The sequence below is a fragment of the Malaclemys terrapin genome, chromosome 13, assembly GCF_027887155.1.
Source record: "Malaclemys terrapin pileata isolate rMalTer1 chromosome 13, rMalTer1.hap1, whole genome shotgun sequence".
Taxonomy (NCBI): Eukaryota; Metazoa; Chordata; order Testudines; family Emydidae; genus Malaclemys; species Malaclemys terrapin.
The window spans coordinates 18,086,990-18,104,050 of NC_071517.1; the positions used below are offsets into that span (position 1 = coordinate 18,086,990).

The 17,061-nt window shown below is 52.7% G+C and overlaps 1 protein-coding gene across 5 annotated transcripts in view; it reads right to left on the reverse strand.

The window, feature by feature from the left end:
• The window catches only part of SEPTIN9 (septin 9), a 252,992-nt gene that overhangs the window by 6,629 nt on the left and 229,302 nt on the right, over positions 1-17,061 (reverse strand). For all 5 annotated transcript variants that reach the window (XM_054047105.1, XM_054047107.1, XM_054047106.1 and 2 more), the window contains 3 exons: positions 8,813-8,930; positions 4,191-4,286; positions 1,939-2,035 (listed from right to left, as the gene is read on the reverse strand). In XM_054047105.1, coding sequence (XP_053903080.1) covers positions 1,939-2,035; positions 4,191-4,286; positions 8,813-8,930 — 311 coding nt within the window. The remainder of the gene's footprint in view (positions 1-1,938; positions 2,036-4,190; positions 4,287-8,812; positions 8,931-17,061) is intronic.

Here is a 17,061-nt window from a genome sequence, read left to right on the forward strand (position 1 = left end):
GTGCGTGGAGGGTCCCTTCCAGATGCAAGGCAGGGAGGGCCTGAGGAGCTGGATACGGCTATTTGTGGGCCCTTTCATGAAGCAGCAAGATGGAAAAAAAGGCTGTGTGCCCCCTGCAGGCACTGGGGGGATGGGAAGAAGGGCCCCGCCCCCATTCAACTTGATCCTAGCGTTTTCAGAGAGGCAAAAGATGGCACCACTCAGTATCCTTCATTCCCAGCCTCTGCTGATTAGGGAGTGGGGGGTAGGTGGATGGAGACTATTTCGTGGGGCAGAGAAAGTCCCAACTGAGCACAGTGGCTATTGCTAGTGCAGCTGAATCCACTGAAGGTGACTGGCAACATAAAATAAAATAAAAAGTGCTAAATTGGGGCTGTGCCCATTTTTGTTCCTTTGGACAGATAAAAGTTGTCGAATGGGAGTGCCACCTCCTAACAGGCACACGTTCCTCCTCAGCAATAGCAGGCGTGTCCAGTCTTCTCTGGAGAACCATTGGGAGGCAGCAGAGATGAGTATGGGGAGCTCTAGGACCTTGCAGGGATAAAGGGGGTGAATATGTAACAAAGGCTTGCTCTCTCTCCAGTGTATGTTGGCCCTTGTAGTTAAACAAGGGACAGCCCAACCCCCCACAATAGCTCTCTTGGAATATCATCTTCTCCTCCCTCATTCTCTAGTCTCTAGGGCAGACCAGATGCTTCTGGTGGAAAATGCTCACGGAATCCCCATCCCCTCACGTGCTCCCTTCCTGTCTTTCTCCATCAGAATGCGGCAGTTTCAGGTCACCTTGGACTACAGATTTCCAGGCACAACTGCACCAACAATGGCTGCAGGCTAGGAAAACAGATTTCTAGAGCCTGTTAAGAGAATCTTCACACTTACATGGCACTCCTGCAGCCAGGCTCCTCCTTGGGGGCAGTTGTTGAACAAGAGAAAGATGCTGGCATCAGGGCAGAAGACAGGAGAGAAGGGAGACAACAGAAAGGAAAACAACGGGAGCAGTGGAGGATCCTCCCCTCCTAACCAGCAGTCAGGAGAACAATGAAAGGGCTCAGAAATGACCCTGCTCTCACCCTCAATCACAGGGATTCTTCAGGAGCCCTCTCCTTCCTTGGTCCTTCAACTCCCATGACACTGCAGGGCAGCGGTGGGAATGTTGCTTTGGGAGGTGCGGGGATGCACTGCGTTGGGGGCGAAGGGCAAGAGGGGTGAGGGGAGCATGGAACAGGCATCAGAGACTGAAATATTTCAAAGCCCTGTGGGGAAGCGTAGGAGGGGAAGCTCTTGATCTGTATTACAGTAGCACCTTCATTGGCCTCAGCTGAGATCAGGCTCCATTGTGCTAGGCATGTACACACTAAGACAGTGCCTGACCCAAAGAGCTAACAGTCTAAACAGACAAGGCAGAGAAAGCGGTAAGAGGGGAGACAGGTTCCACGAGTGCCAGTGACTTGCTCAAGGTCACAGCAGCTCAGTGGCAGAGCTAGAAACAGAACCCAGGTCTCCTGGACTCCAGCCTGATGCCCTAACCACTGAGCCATACTGCCTCCCTTATGACCACTTATCAAACACCAGTGCTTCTCCTTCAATAGCAGCCGTGTAATCTCCTCTGTAGGGCCCCAGCACCATTCTGGAGGGAACCTCACGCGTCTGCTTCTCTGCGAATGGAGAGCTGCCAGAGTCATTTCACACAAGCTGCCCACCAGCCATGAGACCCCAGGCTCTGGGATGCTTGGCCTGCGCTCTGCAGTGTCACAAGGCTTTCAAGATCCACTCCCATCAAAACCCCAGAACTGGACCCTGCTCTATTCTGGAGAGGGCAGTAGTGCGCGCTCTATCCACATATTACACATGCTTCCAATTACCACCCTTTGACTTCCCGTTCAAACACTGCAGAAGACAGACACGGGGGTGGTGGGAGCAAACGACGACAGCCCCTACCTTCAATGGTGCCCCACTTTGTTTTCCTTCCAAGAATTCTTCTCCCATTAACCTGGTATTCCTGGTCACTGCCCACCACTGCAAATGGAATCATTTCCTGGAGGGACAGAACATAGTGCACAGGTTAATGGCTTCATCCAGGAAGGCAGCAGGTAAACCAAACTGGGCAGAGCGGTGTTGGGTAGGATAATCCACAGCCAGCCCGGCAGGCAAAGCTGTTCCGGTAAGTGTTTAAGAGCTCTGGTCTCCGGGCTGTGGGTCTATCCCCCAGAGAAATCTACAGAAGGGATTTTTTACTGACGAGTTTCACAGGAACATCTCCATAGGTTTGACTTGTCGGTTTCCAATGCACGTTAATGGGGGCACAGCAACGGAGGCTAGAAACATCGCCGCCGCCATGTGTGGGGCCAACCCAACCGCAGCTGCTCTCCCAAGAAAGGCCCAACTTCCTCGGCTTCCCTTTGGGAGACGGGTGGTAGCTCTGTGAAACACGGCAGTCAGCCAGGACTAAAAATGGGGGATTGGGGGCTTTCGAAAACCAAAGCGAGGGACGGATCACCTCAGCAAGCGCTGGGCAGGGCCTCACACGCAGCTCTGTGAATGCTGTTAGCACCATTTGTTGCAACGCCCCCTGCTGCTCCAGTCACAGACACCAATAAAAATCTGCCAACGCATCTCTATCCTGGCCGCTCCCTTCCAATCGTGCCCCTCTCGGCTAGCTCTTACTATTTAAAGCCTCCAATCAATAGTGCCGCCAGAGGGAAATTCTCTTCAGAGAACAGGATGCCTCCACCCAGAGCGCGACAGGAAAAGGGCATCGCCTGTACATGGCTTGGCAACAGCGCACAGCGCGGAGGGGCTCCTCTGCCCACTTGTTAAAGGCTGTTGAGGGAGAATCATAACCTAGCACAGGGGTGGGCAAACTTTTTGGGCCAAGGGCCACATCTGTGTGGGGAAATTGTATGTAGGGCTGGGGCAAGGGGTTGGGGTGCGGGAGGGAGTGCGGGATGTGGGAGGGGGCTCAGGGAAAGGGGTTGGGGTGCAGGAGGGGTGCGGGGTGTACAAAGGGGACTCAGGGAAGGGAGTTGGGGTGCAGGAGGGGTGCGCAGTGCAGGCAGGGGGCTTAGGGCAGGGAGTTGGGGGGCAGGGTGCAGGAGGGGTTCGGGCTCTGTGGTGGCAGCAGCATGCATGGGGGCGAGGGCAGGCTCCCTGCATGCCTGCCCTGGCCCCGGCCCCGCGCCACTCCAGGAAGTGCTGCTGCCTTGCTGGGCCTCCAGGTACCTCCCCCGAAGCTCCCATTGGCCGTGGTTCCCTGTTCCTGGCCAATGGGAGCTGCGGGAAGCGGTGCCTGGAGGCAAGGGCCCAGGGGCCGCAGGGACGTCAGGCTGGCCGCTGCTGAAAGCGGCACAGGGCCTGTGACACCACAGGGGGCAATCCCATGGGCTGGATCCAAAGCCCTGTGGGCCATAGTTTGCCCACCCCTGACCTAGGAGGAAGCTGCAGCGACACCTCAAAGGGCAAGAGGGCTTGAAAGAGTGGCAGAAAGATGACACTAGCCCATCGTTAATGGCTGATTTGCTGCCCCACTGCCAGCTGTCGCATCTCAGAGTCAGAAAGTATCAGTGGGTGCCAAAGGGCTGGGAAACGTTCTCATTCAGAGTCCTCCTCTTCCTAGCCTAGCTTCCCAGCCTGGCTTTGCCTCCAGGGCCCCTGTTGGGCGAATACTATGGCCCAGCGTGTCACATTTAGGGAACCGGACTCTAACAGCCAGGCCAGTTCTCAATGAGTCATCTGGAAACAAGTCACAGCCCCAGCCCCCAAACGCCAGCTGCAGGAGGCCTTCGCTTGCTCCTCGGAGAGCAGCAACAGCCAATATTCCCCAAGGCCCAGACCAGTGGTGTCAGGGACACAACACAAGAAGGAAGGCCACTCTACCTACTTTCCTATCCCTGTGGGAGGGAAGTGGAGCAAACACCCAGCCAGCCCACTGCCAGGAGGACGGGGCTCAGCATCCCAGGCTAAGGCTGAAATCAGGCAATACTCATGCCCTTGGGAGCAAATCTCCCACCCTCTCTTTCTATATTGTCTCCAGTCTCTGTGCACAAACAGAGGTAAAGTGCACCAGCCTTGGATAGGAAATACTGGCACTTTGCTGAACCCCCACAAAATCTTCACAAGCCTTTGGAGCTGTAGGGCCCAGCCCAAAGAACTATGGGCCACAGTGCTACAGGATGAAAGCACCGTCCACTCACTCTGAATTTCTCATTCACAAGCCGGTCCTCAGAGTCTTCATCAAACTCCTTCTGGGGATACACGTCAATGTCATTGGAGAGCAGGTCAGCCGTGATCTGAAGAAGACGGACACGGAAAGGACACCACGTTAGACTCCATGACCACGGCTGCTGCCTTTCAGCCTCCCCAGCAGCATGGCAAGGCTGCATCCTGCACAATACTGAATGGCCCTAGAGTAACGCAAAGCCCTTCCCAGCTTGGAACTAGTCAGGGAACCTTGCTTCCCCTCCCCTCCTTACTGCTCAGTGAAGGACACGTGTTTGATTCACCCAGCCTGAAGTGCAGCCTGTGAAGTTCTAGAAGATCCTCTCTCCATCACCCCACCACCCCCAGGATAGCGTCCATCTCTGAGCGGAGCAGAAGGCCACACAGATCAAGATGAAGCATTGCAAGCTCGGCCCCGCCTTCATATTAAAAAGAAAGGGTAGTGACAGCCTGCACCGTCTGCAGCAAGTCAGGGCGACCATGCATCTCCCAGGCACGTGCTCATGAGACTTGGAGGTGGGCAAGTTTGGGTGCCCCAGAATAAGTTAGCAAGCCACTGTTTGGTATTTTTGTCTTGCTCCCATTCCCTGGAAGAGGAACCCCAGATCTGGTGCTGCATATCCTGAGAGGGATCCCGTGGGGACAGGAAGACACAGCTCAGTGAACTGTAGATGCACGAACTTGCTCTTTCTATCTGAGACCTTTATAATGTCCCTTCAGGTAGGCGCTGCAGCTGGCCATGAATGAGAACACAGACGGTGTGGGAAATCCCGCTCCAGGAACAGTGTGCCTCTGTCCAGCCTGACACCGTGGGGAGAAAACCAAGCTGCTCCATGGCATTGGCTACTGCAATGGCTGCAATCTTGGCTGATACCTTGCAAACTGAGCCAGCGGCCTCCAGAGCTGAAAGCATGAGCTAAAGCTGCAGACTCCAGGGTCGTGCTCAGTAGCTGGGCAGATTAACAGACTCCCACTCTCTGGGGATCGAGCTCAGAGGAGGACAGACACACACTGATCGGTGGGTTAAGCCACCATGGACCCTGCACAGGATAACAGCACAGGAGAGAGGCACCCTGCTCCGAGAAGCACAGTGGAGTAGTGACACCCAAGCCCCAGGGGCTGAAGAGCCTGGAATGGGATCTCGGAAATATATTAATTGAAAACAAACCATCTGCCAGGAGACTTGCTCTGAGGGAGCCTCACTTCGCAGTCTGGGACCTGCTATGTGTCTGAGACAACACCAGAGCTTCTCCCCTGCTAGACACTGGGCTGATCCTCCACCAGCTACTCAGCCACCCCCTCCCCACAGATCCATGGGTTTGAGGTGGAGGGGTGGCTCGTACTCCCCTTGGCACACCACACACTGCTCTTCACTGCCTTAAGCAGACGGTAGCATTGGGTCGTTCAACAGTGAGGTCATTCCCTCCTCCACACCAGACCTAAAGGGCAGAGCATCCTACCCAGACAGGTGGATGGTCTGTTATGCCAGATCAGTGTCAGGTTTAAACCAAGCACTGGCACTGCACCATTCACCCAGGGAGAAGGGCAGATTTTCAGCTCCTGAATCCAACCGGGCATCAGTGTCAGGGATTTTCAAGCTCCTGAATCCTCTAATGTGCATGGGATTAGCAACCCTGACACCGAGCGGCAGGGGGGGGCGGGGGGGGGCGTGCAGAATGTGCTGGCCCACACTCCCCAGTGCTGTGAACATCTCGCTGAGGTGCATGCACTAGACGCACACGGATACCAGCTTCCTGGAGGGAGATTCGGGTGCCATCAGCACCAGAACACACCTGTGATGTTTGCCTTGAAGAAAACTCACGTTTGAATCCAAGTCTGAATGGTGCCAGTGCCGTGAGGCTGACACTGGCTCTATATCAGCCCTGGACTTCAGGGGAGGTGAACTCCCTCCCCCAAGCCAGAAACATCCACTCTGACAAACTTCCCCACCTGAAAGCACTCTCCATTCTTGGGGGCGGGGAAGTCACGTAACACCAGCAAAGACATGCTGCGGTTTCAGGAGCAGGCTTGGCTTTAATGTGGGAAGGAACGACTGTGCAGGTCTTTGGACTCCACTTTGGTGTAAGTTAACAGAGCACTGGCGTAAATCTGGAATAATGCCACCCGGCCCATGGGAATTATCCCCACCCAAGCAAGAACAGAATCCGGACCTACTGAGACCTGAATGGGGACAACACAGCCGCTGGTGGTTAATGTTCCATCACCACTACAATGGGCCAGAAAAGAGTTTAACGGCAGTTCCAGCTAAATCACCTTCCAATACACTATGGCCACCTAATGCAGATGAGGCCATTGCATATTACAGCTGTGCCCGTGTGTATAGATCTAGAGAGAGAGACACCCATACACCCCTAACCCGTATTGCCAGAGCCATATTTGACCACTGGGGGCCAGATCCTCAGCTGGTGTAAAACAGCACAGCTCCACTGTCTCCTGATTTACATCAGCTGAGGATCTGGAGCTGTTGATTGGTTCCTTTAGAGCCCGTTGCAGAAGGGTGCAAGGGGTCCAGTTTCACATGGCGCATAGACCAACACAGTTACGTTTTTACCTCCCTTTGGGAAGGATTTTAAGAGTTTGGTTAGGATAAAAAAATGTAACTCAATAAAAAGGAGGAGCTGCTTAGCCTGCCTTCCTGCTACCAGGGCCCAGTGCTGCTCAGAGATTAGAGTGAATAGGGTGGTACAGCGCTGAAACAGCGAAGGGCAAAATTTGCTGAGTCTTCAAGTTCTATCTGTTCCTGCTTCCTTGACAAAGCCAATACGGCACCGGGAGAGCCAGCTGGATTCTATTGCGCCTGATGCGTCAACATGGTCAGCTCAGTTCCGAAAGCACAGGCTTTTCTTGCCAAGGATGATATCTGAGGCACAGTGAGCCAAGCTGGATTTTCAGATTCTGGACTGACTCTAGCTCCAGCAGCTAGGCAGACGGAGAGGGAGCAACACACACGCGTGCACACGCCTTGTACCTTCTGAACTGAGCAAACGGCCTGTGGAAAAGTCAGCGGGAAATACCAGACTACGGCAGGCTAGACCGTCGCTGTTACAGCCCTCCCCCGACCGCAACCGCTCTTCACTTGTCCCCGAGAGCACGGGCTGCCTGATAAAGCGCAGCCTGGGCTGGGCCACAAGATCTGGCTCCATTTCCAAAACTTTGCTTGGCCCACTGTAGAGATGGACCCAGCTGTGAAATTTGGATTCAACCCCACAAGTCAGATCGGTGGTTTCAATTCATGGCTCTCTCTCCCATGGATGGGGCGGGGAGATGCTCAAGCCAGCTCTGAACCCCAGCAGGCGGATGACATTCAGTGAGCAGGGCAGCTCCTCCCCTTCCGCAGCGATGCTTTGAGTAAGACTCCAGCCAGGCAGGCTTCAGAGCTCTGTAGCCTCCCTCCACCATCCATAGCATCCCCCGATGACCTGGATACTACAATCTGTGTTCTCCCCCCCACCCCGAGAGTCCCTCCTCATGCAGAACGTTAGCAAACCCTCTCCCCATAGCCTTGCTATATTGCCCAAGGCAAGAATGGGCTGGAATCAAACTGGGAATCTCTTTGCTTCTGTTGCTGCAAGTCAGATGCTTATGGAGACATTTGAGCACGTGGATTTAGCTGTGCTTCATATTTTCCTTCACTGCCTTGAGCCTGGATTTACAATGAACCCTTGCACCTCAAGCTATTTGCTACCACATACAAAGCCCTCCTCCCCGCTGGGCTCTTATGGGTTAATATTCGATTAGAGGACCAGGACATCCTGAAGTCAGCAGGACAACCCTGAGACCCCTTTCCCTGCACCTACCTGACTCCACCCCTTGCCCGTTTCCTTCCTGCATCAGCCTCGCTGCATTCCGTGGGGATATTTATGGAACGCTGGCTGAGCTATTGGGTTGGCAAAACCCAGGCTATTTATGCTCAGAATGGCAATTCAGACTCGAGAAGCAGCAATCCAAGAGGCGACTGGCGGCTTGCTTATTTCTGCAGCACATGCTGAGACCATCACGCTTGCAGCAACATCATCGGTCACATTACTGGATTTATAGCCCTTTGAAAGCCAAAGCAAAGCAGCGGCACCACAAGGAAACAGCACGCTTGGCTGTAGACTGAGACAAGGGAATTGCATCGTTTGCTTCCCCCGTCAATCTCAGAGCTGAGCTCAGCACGCATACATTTTGGCCCGCATTCTGGATCATCACTGTATCCTGCAATGATACAGAATCTCAGCACAGGCTTTGTATGTGCAGTAATATAGACTCCCCAAAAAGGGTTTAGAGGCTCGACATACAGCAGGACTGGCCTCCTAAAAACCATAAAAGCAGACTTGGGGGGAAAAATAAAACAGCCATGCAGAGGGAGACCAAGAGCTTGAAATCCACTGTGAGCTGACAGAGATCCAAGAGAAACACAAGGAACTGTTTGGAGGCGAAGGCCCTTCCTCCTGCCACATGGGATCACTCAGAGCTGCAGCCCAAGGAATGCTCTGGGCTCCCGGCCAGTCCTTCAGCTTTGCAGCCCTGCAGGGGGCGGTGGGGAAGGGAGGGAGAAGATGTGCCGGCTGGGGAGAGGCTGCCATCCCCTTACCCGTTTTTTGAAGTAGTCTCTCTCCTCCAGCGTTAACGTGTCGGCTTTGGCGATGACTGGCACGATGTTCACCACTTTGCTCAGGCGTCTCATGAATTCGATGTCTAGCGGTCGGAGGCTAAAAGCACAGCAGAGAAGAAAGGGAATCAGACGTCAACAATAGCAACGTTGGGGCTGTTGCAGGGGGAGAATCCCCAGCACAGAAAGGGTATTCAGAGCCTAGGAAAAGGCGGGTGGGCGGGGAAGTAATTTTGTAACGCTGGTGAACATCCCCCTCCAACCAACATTTCCTTAAAAGCAGGAGAGGGATAGAGACAGACACAAATACGGAAACATGCCAGGTTCCATTTTCCAAGTGCCCTGCAATCATTTATTAACCCTCAACACTCTGTGAAGGAGGAGAGGATTTTTATCTTAGTGAGGATTCTCAGCCACAGAGGATTTTAAGGAACTTGCCACGGCTACACAAGTCCTTTGCAGAGTTAGGATTAGCACTCAGGCATTCCTGGCTAGGCTCTGTCTGCTAAGCCATCCTCCTGCCTTCCTTGTGCAATGGAATTGGACAGTTTAAGGGTGACCCATTGTATAAAACTTTGCCCATCCTGGCACCTGATCAGAATGAAGTGGAATCATGACCCTTCCCCGCACACAGAGTAACTGGCCTATGGACCACACGCTTTGTACTGACCCCACTGCACAGGGGTGAATTTCACCCAAAACAACAGACCTGTCAGTGCAGATAAAAAGGAGGACTTGGTTAATCCCCACACTGAGCAGTAGCAGTGGAACAGATTATTCTACTTCCACAGCGGGGTTAGAGAGGACATGAAGCATAAAGGGAAAACCAGATGCCTCAAAGCTACAAAGAATTCACAACCCAAATGATTGTCCTTCTTAGGACCCCAGCTAGAAGGCCGTCTAAAACCAAGCGTGGCCTCCGGTCTCATTGACAGCTGGCCAACAGCGTAAGGGAACTAATTCCATCCACCCAGACAAACTGCTGGAACACAAGGCCGTGGCTGTTTCTTTTGGCCCGGATGCTGCTGGGGTCCTGAATGCTCCTGCCCCTCGCGAAGAACACACACAATTTGGGTATTTGGATTTGCAGCTATTTGTGTTGGCCTGAGTGAGGCACGATCCCCCCGCCCGCTCTGACTGCCTCATCAGGCAACCAGACATGGTGCCAGGGACAGCAAACCATTCCCATGGGGCTGAGGGGACCCCAGACAGCTTGGGAAGCAGAGTGGTAAGAAGAACAAACTACTGGAAAGAAGCGAGCACACTGCCATGTATGGTGCTGGGAAACAGGGACACTTTATGAGCACTGAAGTCCCTTGGGTGAGGGAAATCCCAAGGAATCTGCCTGCTTGAAACTGGTCAGAGCACGCCAGGGTAGTAGTGAAGGCAGGGAGAGTGAGGAAAGGGCGCAGCCAGGCCAGTGCTGGAGCCAAAGGGCTAACACTAAATTAATACAACTTCACATTAATCAATCCTGGCCTCACCGTCCTGCCTCACAGATGGGGGTGCATTTATCCCCAGTGCACAGTTGGGGAAACTGAGGCACAGCGCGGCCAACATGTCTTGCCCAAGGCCATACTCGACTTAGCGACAGAACTGGGTCTACACACCAGCTCTCCCAAACCCCAGTCCTGTTCTGTAAGCCGGGAGATTGGCCCCTCTGTACTCAGGGAAGGAGAGAATGTTGGCAACTCAAAGCCTTTCGCCTCCCAGGTAGGCAAGTCTACTTCCTGCTTGGGAGCCAGGCTAGCTAACCACTGCCTTTCACAACTGGGATTGCTACAGAGCTTTGTAGCAATCCCAACTCTGAAAGGCAGGAGTTAGCTTTGAGTTGCCAACATTGTCTCATTCAGATGCCTTGTGGCCAGTGCAAGCCTAGAATTCCTCTTCTACATTCAGCTGGCCACAGTACAGCTGTGGCCACAACGCATGGAGGACGTGGAGAGATTCAACACAAGAGAGGTTATGGTCTCTCTACTGCACAGAGAGCAGCAGTAGTGGGGCAAACACACCCAAAAGCCTAGAGATCACATCAGTAGCATTAGGGAGAGCTAGGTCCTAATACAAACTCTGCAGTCACAGATTGCTCTGAGCTCCAGGAAAACAAGAGCTTAGTTTGGCTTTGGAAAGGAAACCTCCAAGGACACATCTGAGCAGACCCCTGTTGGTGAGTGCTGGTTGGAACTCTGCATAATATATTTGCCAACCCCCCTGGGATACATCACTCTTATGTTTCTCTCCCCAAGAACTTCTTTCCCTCCTGTTCTCCTTGCAATTTTTCAAACAGCTTTTCCTCTTTAAAAAAGCCTCCCCCCCCCCTCCCCCTGCTGACAGGATGTTCCTGCCTCTATCATCAGCTTTTGTTTTAGATGGAAGACGGGGAAGTGTATGTGGCCAATGCGGATTGAGTCACAATCAGAAGTGCGTTGGATTTTAACTCTGATCTCAATGTCGGAGACCAGTTATCAAGCCTGCCTGGGTCCACTGAGAACTGTAGGGGCCTGGGCTGCCCTTTGTTACTCTAACAGCAGCGTGCAAAGCCACACCTTGCCACACATCCACATCTGCACCCAGGCCCGACATCAGCCAGCTGCATAGCTCTGGATCTGCTGGCATCTACACACCATGCTTAGCCCATCCCAGTGGGGTTGGGTGACTGGGCAACAGCAATGCATCTCCTCTAGGTGCTGCGGTATTCTTAACAGCCAAGGACAGTCTCCTATGTACAATATAGATTGTGCACACTTAATACTGGGTTGAGGAGGCAGAGGAGGTGCTCTTGACAGAGCACACACAGCTGCAAGATTACGAGCATCCCATATCACCAGCCCACTCTGACTCAGTCGCTGGTGCTTTCCCCTCTAGCTCAACACTGCAGCAATGCTCCTGCACAGCAATAGGGGGCACTGCTGCCTTTCGTACAAGCCCTAAAACAGAGGTCCCAATCCTGTCTGATCTTAAGGATCTTACAGCATTAAGAGCACCAGACACCTTTCAATCTGTAGCGTCCTTCCGATGACTGGTTTTCCATCGATGCTCTAACTTGACAAACAACACAGTTGCAACACCAGCATATCTCCAGAGAGAGGTACAGGCAGACTTGGGATTTGGAGAGATACAGAAAAGCCGTTCCAGGTGGCAAGAGTTGCCAGGAAGGTGGCTCCTGCACCAAGAATGGTGAGATGGTGTGAAAGACCAGAGGGGAGGCTGGAGGAGCAGAAACCCGACCCCATGAGGCAGGCTGCACTGCTCCCAGCATTCACCCAGTGTGGTCTTTGAAAAGAAGGCCCTGAGTCTATAGGAAGATTTTTACCCCACCATAGCAGACAAATTCCAATGTGTGCAATTCAATCCTCATGCCCTGTAGGGTCAGCGGCAGGACTCAGAGATGCAAACTCTTCTCTATTATCAGCCAGGTCCTCTATCTGACCCCAGTAGGCCTAGGCCATCCATGAAGCCGTAATCCCCCAACCTACACCCCCCATAGTAAGACACTGTCAGAAGAGACCAAACGGAGTAAGCTCTGTGCACTGTGGGGCCCTGTGCTTTCCCAGAGTCCCCAAGGGGGAGCTTCCTGGCATCCTGCTGAGCTCTTTCCTCCCACTGCTGGAGAACCGAGGTCAGCGGACTTTCCCAAACAGCAGTTCTTCCTACACCAGCGCAGCGAGCAGCATTCCTGCTTCGGGGCTCGATACCAGGACAGGGCATGGGACAGCCAGGCTGGCTGCTGGGGAGTTACATTTTGTCACAGCTCCCTGCTAGTAGCAGAGCACACAGGGCCGGTTCTGAGCCTATAGGCAGCAGGGTCCAGGAATAAGATAGACGATCCAGGTCTTTTGAAGCCAAACCCCAGCTCTGCCACTGACACAATTTAAAGGTGTGTGGTCTTAGACCCGGTATATCCTCTGTCTCAGTCCCCTCACCTTTAACGTGGGGACCACTTCCCTCTCTTCCTCCCACACAGAGTGTTAGGAATTTTGATTGGCTGTCTTTATAAAAAGTGCTTTGAAAATGCTATTACTCTCCTATCAAATGAAAGTCACAGGGATTAAACAAATAGAGCTCTAGAAAAGTAACTGAGTTTCACACAGAGCAAATCATGTTTCTGTCTGTTTTCTGGACCATCCTATACAATTTGCTATTAAATTCTATTGGACAGTTTATAAAAAAACAAAACAAAACAAAACAAAAAAAACCAAACCTATAGAAAAATACCATTTTCTATTAAGTTCCATAGGACTTTCCCCAAAGGAGGCCCTTTCACTGGAAGCCTAGCCAGGAAAGCTCTAGTGCTAGACTAAGTTACAAACATTAAAGCAGAACAAATTCATTGGCTGAATGCACCTGAGAAGTCACTAGCACTGGGAGCCGGCTTACACACAAATTAACCCTTTCATAGATGTTACATGCAAGATAGATATGGCCACTGTAGCAGCAGTGGGAAGAGATGGCTTACTCTAGCCTCAGGTAGTCCATCCCCACTCCCTATTGCAAGGAGCAAAGCAGCACAGCCAGGCGTTTTTGGCTCAGGGTACTGTGCAGGGGTCAGGAGAGTCCTCCAGTGACTAATAACTGGCCCTTATGGTGGTGAAAAGCATGTGTAGAGTAGCTGGTGCTGTTTGCTTCAGTCTATAGGGCACATGCACTCCTGGCATGGGAACTCCTATTTGTCCCTATGGGGGGCTGATTCTGGAACCTAAGGAAGAACATTTTGGTGCTCACATTAACTTTTTCACTGCTGAATAAAGCGTGCAAGAAAAGATGGATGATCACAGTACAAAAGCCTGCAGGATCTCCTGTGAGCAGTGTTGCATTCCAGAGTCATAAGCAGACTGTGGGTGCAGTTCACAAGAGGCAACTGATTATATTTTAACTCTTTCCCAGTATGTTCTCTGGAAGCCCAGATCTGTGACTGAACATGTACAAGAGAAACTGCCTTTGCCTCACAGGCAAAGGATCTCTACAGAAAGAGGACAAACCGCAGCTGAGTGGAACTGTGGCAGGGGATTGTTCCATGTAGCTGAAATATACACACTGGGTGGCTATAAAACCCTTCCCTTCCTTTTTGTTATGTGACCACTACTCAGCCCCACAGAGTTTGGGGCTGTGGGAGGGAATGGGGTATTACTGCTGGGGTTGTGTATGGCCCCTTCAGGTTATCTACAACTGGGCTCACCAGCATAGGTGGGATTGGGCAGGCAAGTTCCCCTCTAAGCTGCATGGCCACGCAGAAGGCTATCAAGGGTCACACAGGTGCACAGCCACCGGGGTCTGGAGAGGACAGAGGTAGGGGGTGGGTGGGGAGCAAGTTGGGGCATGCAGGGCTGTGACGGGGAGAGGTGCATCTCCCTCAGCCCTGGAGCTGCTGTGGCAAAAGAGGGGTGGGGGTAGTCCTCTCTCCCCACCTCAGCCCTGTGGCAGCCTGCACCCCAAACCCTTAATCCCCAGCCCCACCCTAGAGCCCACACCCCTCCCCAGCATCCCAACTCTCTGCCCCAGCCCTGAGCCCCCTCTCACACCCCAAACCCCTCATCCCCGGCCCCACCCCAGAGCCCGCATCCCCAGCCAGAGCCCTCACCCCTCCGCATCCCCAGCCCTGAGCTCCCTCCCCACTTCGAATCCCTCGGCCCCTCCCCGCCACACATCACCTCCATATTGGTGCACATAAAATTCATTCCGCACCTGGATGTAAAAAATTAGAAGGAGCATTGTAGGGCAGACTCAGCTCTCGCTTGTTCCCCTACAATGCAGTTAAGGAATAAAAGCCGCTGTGAGGACCAGACACACAATACCCTGTCAGTGGCATCTCAGATTGAACCAGCAGCAAGAAATAAAATCTTCCGACTGGTACACTGAGCAATACACCTGTGCGGAGTCACACAGGGCTCCACCACCACCACCGCCAGTAAGGGAACCTCTGCACAGAAGCTGGGAGGGTGCTTCCCGGCACAGGTGGACAGGCACTGCTAGCTCTGCTCGAGCTAGGGTGCTACAAATAGCACCTGGCTGCTGTGGCATGGGCGGGGCTTGGGCTAGCCACCTGAGCACAATCCCACCCACCCCCTGAGGACACACTCGGGCAAGTCATTAGCAGAGCTAGTGTGTGTCTGTCTACCCATGCAGGAAGCAAGCTCCATGTAGACATACCTAAGTGCGCAACAGGAACCTGCTGAGGCACAAGCCGGAACTGAATCTAGCTCCCTCTCCCACAGCAGGGAGACTAACAGGAGAGGAAACTGGATGGTGTCAGTACAGTCAGAAGCAGCGGCTCCAACACACACAGGCCGCACAGCCGGCGAGTGAGAAAGTGCTATATTTCACAGTCACTTTTCAGAGTCAAGCCGTGCTTTCCAGACATCATGCAGAGCCTGCAGTGGAATTTATTGGGTGGTGAGTATTTGGGGCTTTACTTCCATGGCCAAAAGCCCCTGCCAGCATGTTACTTAGTCTTTGCAAACATCATTTTACTGGGGCCTTACGAGGAGGGCAGGGCACACACTAGATTAGTTTTGTCTGCCCTGGACTCCTGACTGATGGGAGACAGAGCTGAGAATGTGTCCTTAGGAGATGGAAAAGTCATCAGCTGATTCACTCTTGGGTTCCACTCGATGGGAGGAATAGACAAACCTTTTACTCAACGTCTACAGCGGAGTTTGAAATGGAACCGAGCGGTCTATCGGGTCGGGGCTATAAAGGGACAGGATATCTCTGGCTCACAGACTGGAGTGCTATCTTCAACAGTCTCGTAAAAGCCACTCAGGGATTCACCAGTCTTGGTGGGTTCTGAATGTATGTTAAATGTTTATGACGGCGACAAAAAAAACCCAGCTCCAGAGGAGCAGGGATTAATCCAAATGCAACTGGCACAGAAAGCAGAATTAACTCCAAGCCGGTCCCCATCCTCACAAGGTACTGCAGGTTAAACTAACCCTCTGCACACTGCTGGCTGCGGAAGCAGCCACATGCTGCCAAGAGGGTGCTAGGAATCCTTGCTGTGCAGTTTGGGAAGGGAAGATAAGAGTAATGCTCTGTCCTTGAATCATCAGGTCTGGAAAGCAGCACTTCCCACTGTCAATGAAGAGGCAGAACGCCCCTGAAAAGGACAATCCGAACAGCGCTGGGAGCTTCAGAATGACATCGGGATTAAGCCCCCTAGCATGTTTTCTGTAGTTGGTGCAAATGATTGACAGTAGTAAGATGTGTCCGTGAGACTGGGGAGAGGGAGCTGGCTGCCAAGAAAAACTGGGATCCAAATTAAAGCAGGTTATTCAGGCAGGAGCATCCCGATAGGTTGAATCACCACACTCAGAGAGTTATCCCTTCTGTGGACACCTCTGGTGAGCATAGGAATGGCCATAGTGGGTTAGACCAATGGTCCATCTAGCCCAGTATCCTGTCTTCTGACAGTGGCCAATGCCAGGTGCTTCAGAGGGAATGAACAGAACAGGTAATCATGGAGTGATCCATCCCATTGCGATCTGTGTGATGTTGCCCCCAGTGGGGATCCACAGAATGAAAGGAATACCTGTCATTACCTCCTAAGGTGGCTCAAGAGATAGAGGCCTGAGGTTGGAGAGCGGAAGCATCCAGGGTTCTAGTCCCAGTTCCCTCCACTTGTGGCATATTCAAGACAGTGCTAGTATAACGTCGGCAGGCTGGATCAAATCTGGAGCTAAATGGATGAGTCTCTACTGTCTGAGCTAAAAGCCACATGGCTGCAGAGCAGACTCATTAATCTCTCTGTGGTCTCAGTGCCACTAGATGGAACAAAACACCACACCCAGAAGGTGTGTGGGTTACACTAGCATCTGCAGCTCACACCTGTGTTAGAGATGCACAAAGCCAACATGAAGGGATGTGCCTTGCTTACGTAAAACTACAGGAAGCTGCCTCCCTGCTCACCACTCTCTGAAAAGGCTTATGGTCATTTCAAACAATACTCCACTCTACAGCGGGAAGAGAGTCCACCCTGTGCTAGCCCATAATCTCTGAGCATGGGGCAACTCCATAGGAGAGCAGGGGAGATTATGAAGGGCAGGAGGAAAGTGCCAATGGCAATGAGAAAGTAGACTTGAAACTAACCAGAGAGTGGCATCAGGAACTCAAACGCTGCACGTTACAACTCAGAGAGCCCGCATTTCCCATCCACTCCACATTCCCATTAAAGGCCCTCCCTCCCCCTGAGCTGTAGTCTATGGCCTCAGTGTGTCCTGCTGTTCCCCGGGATATAT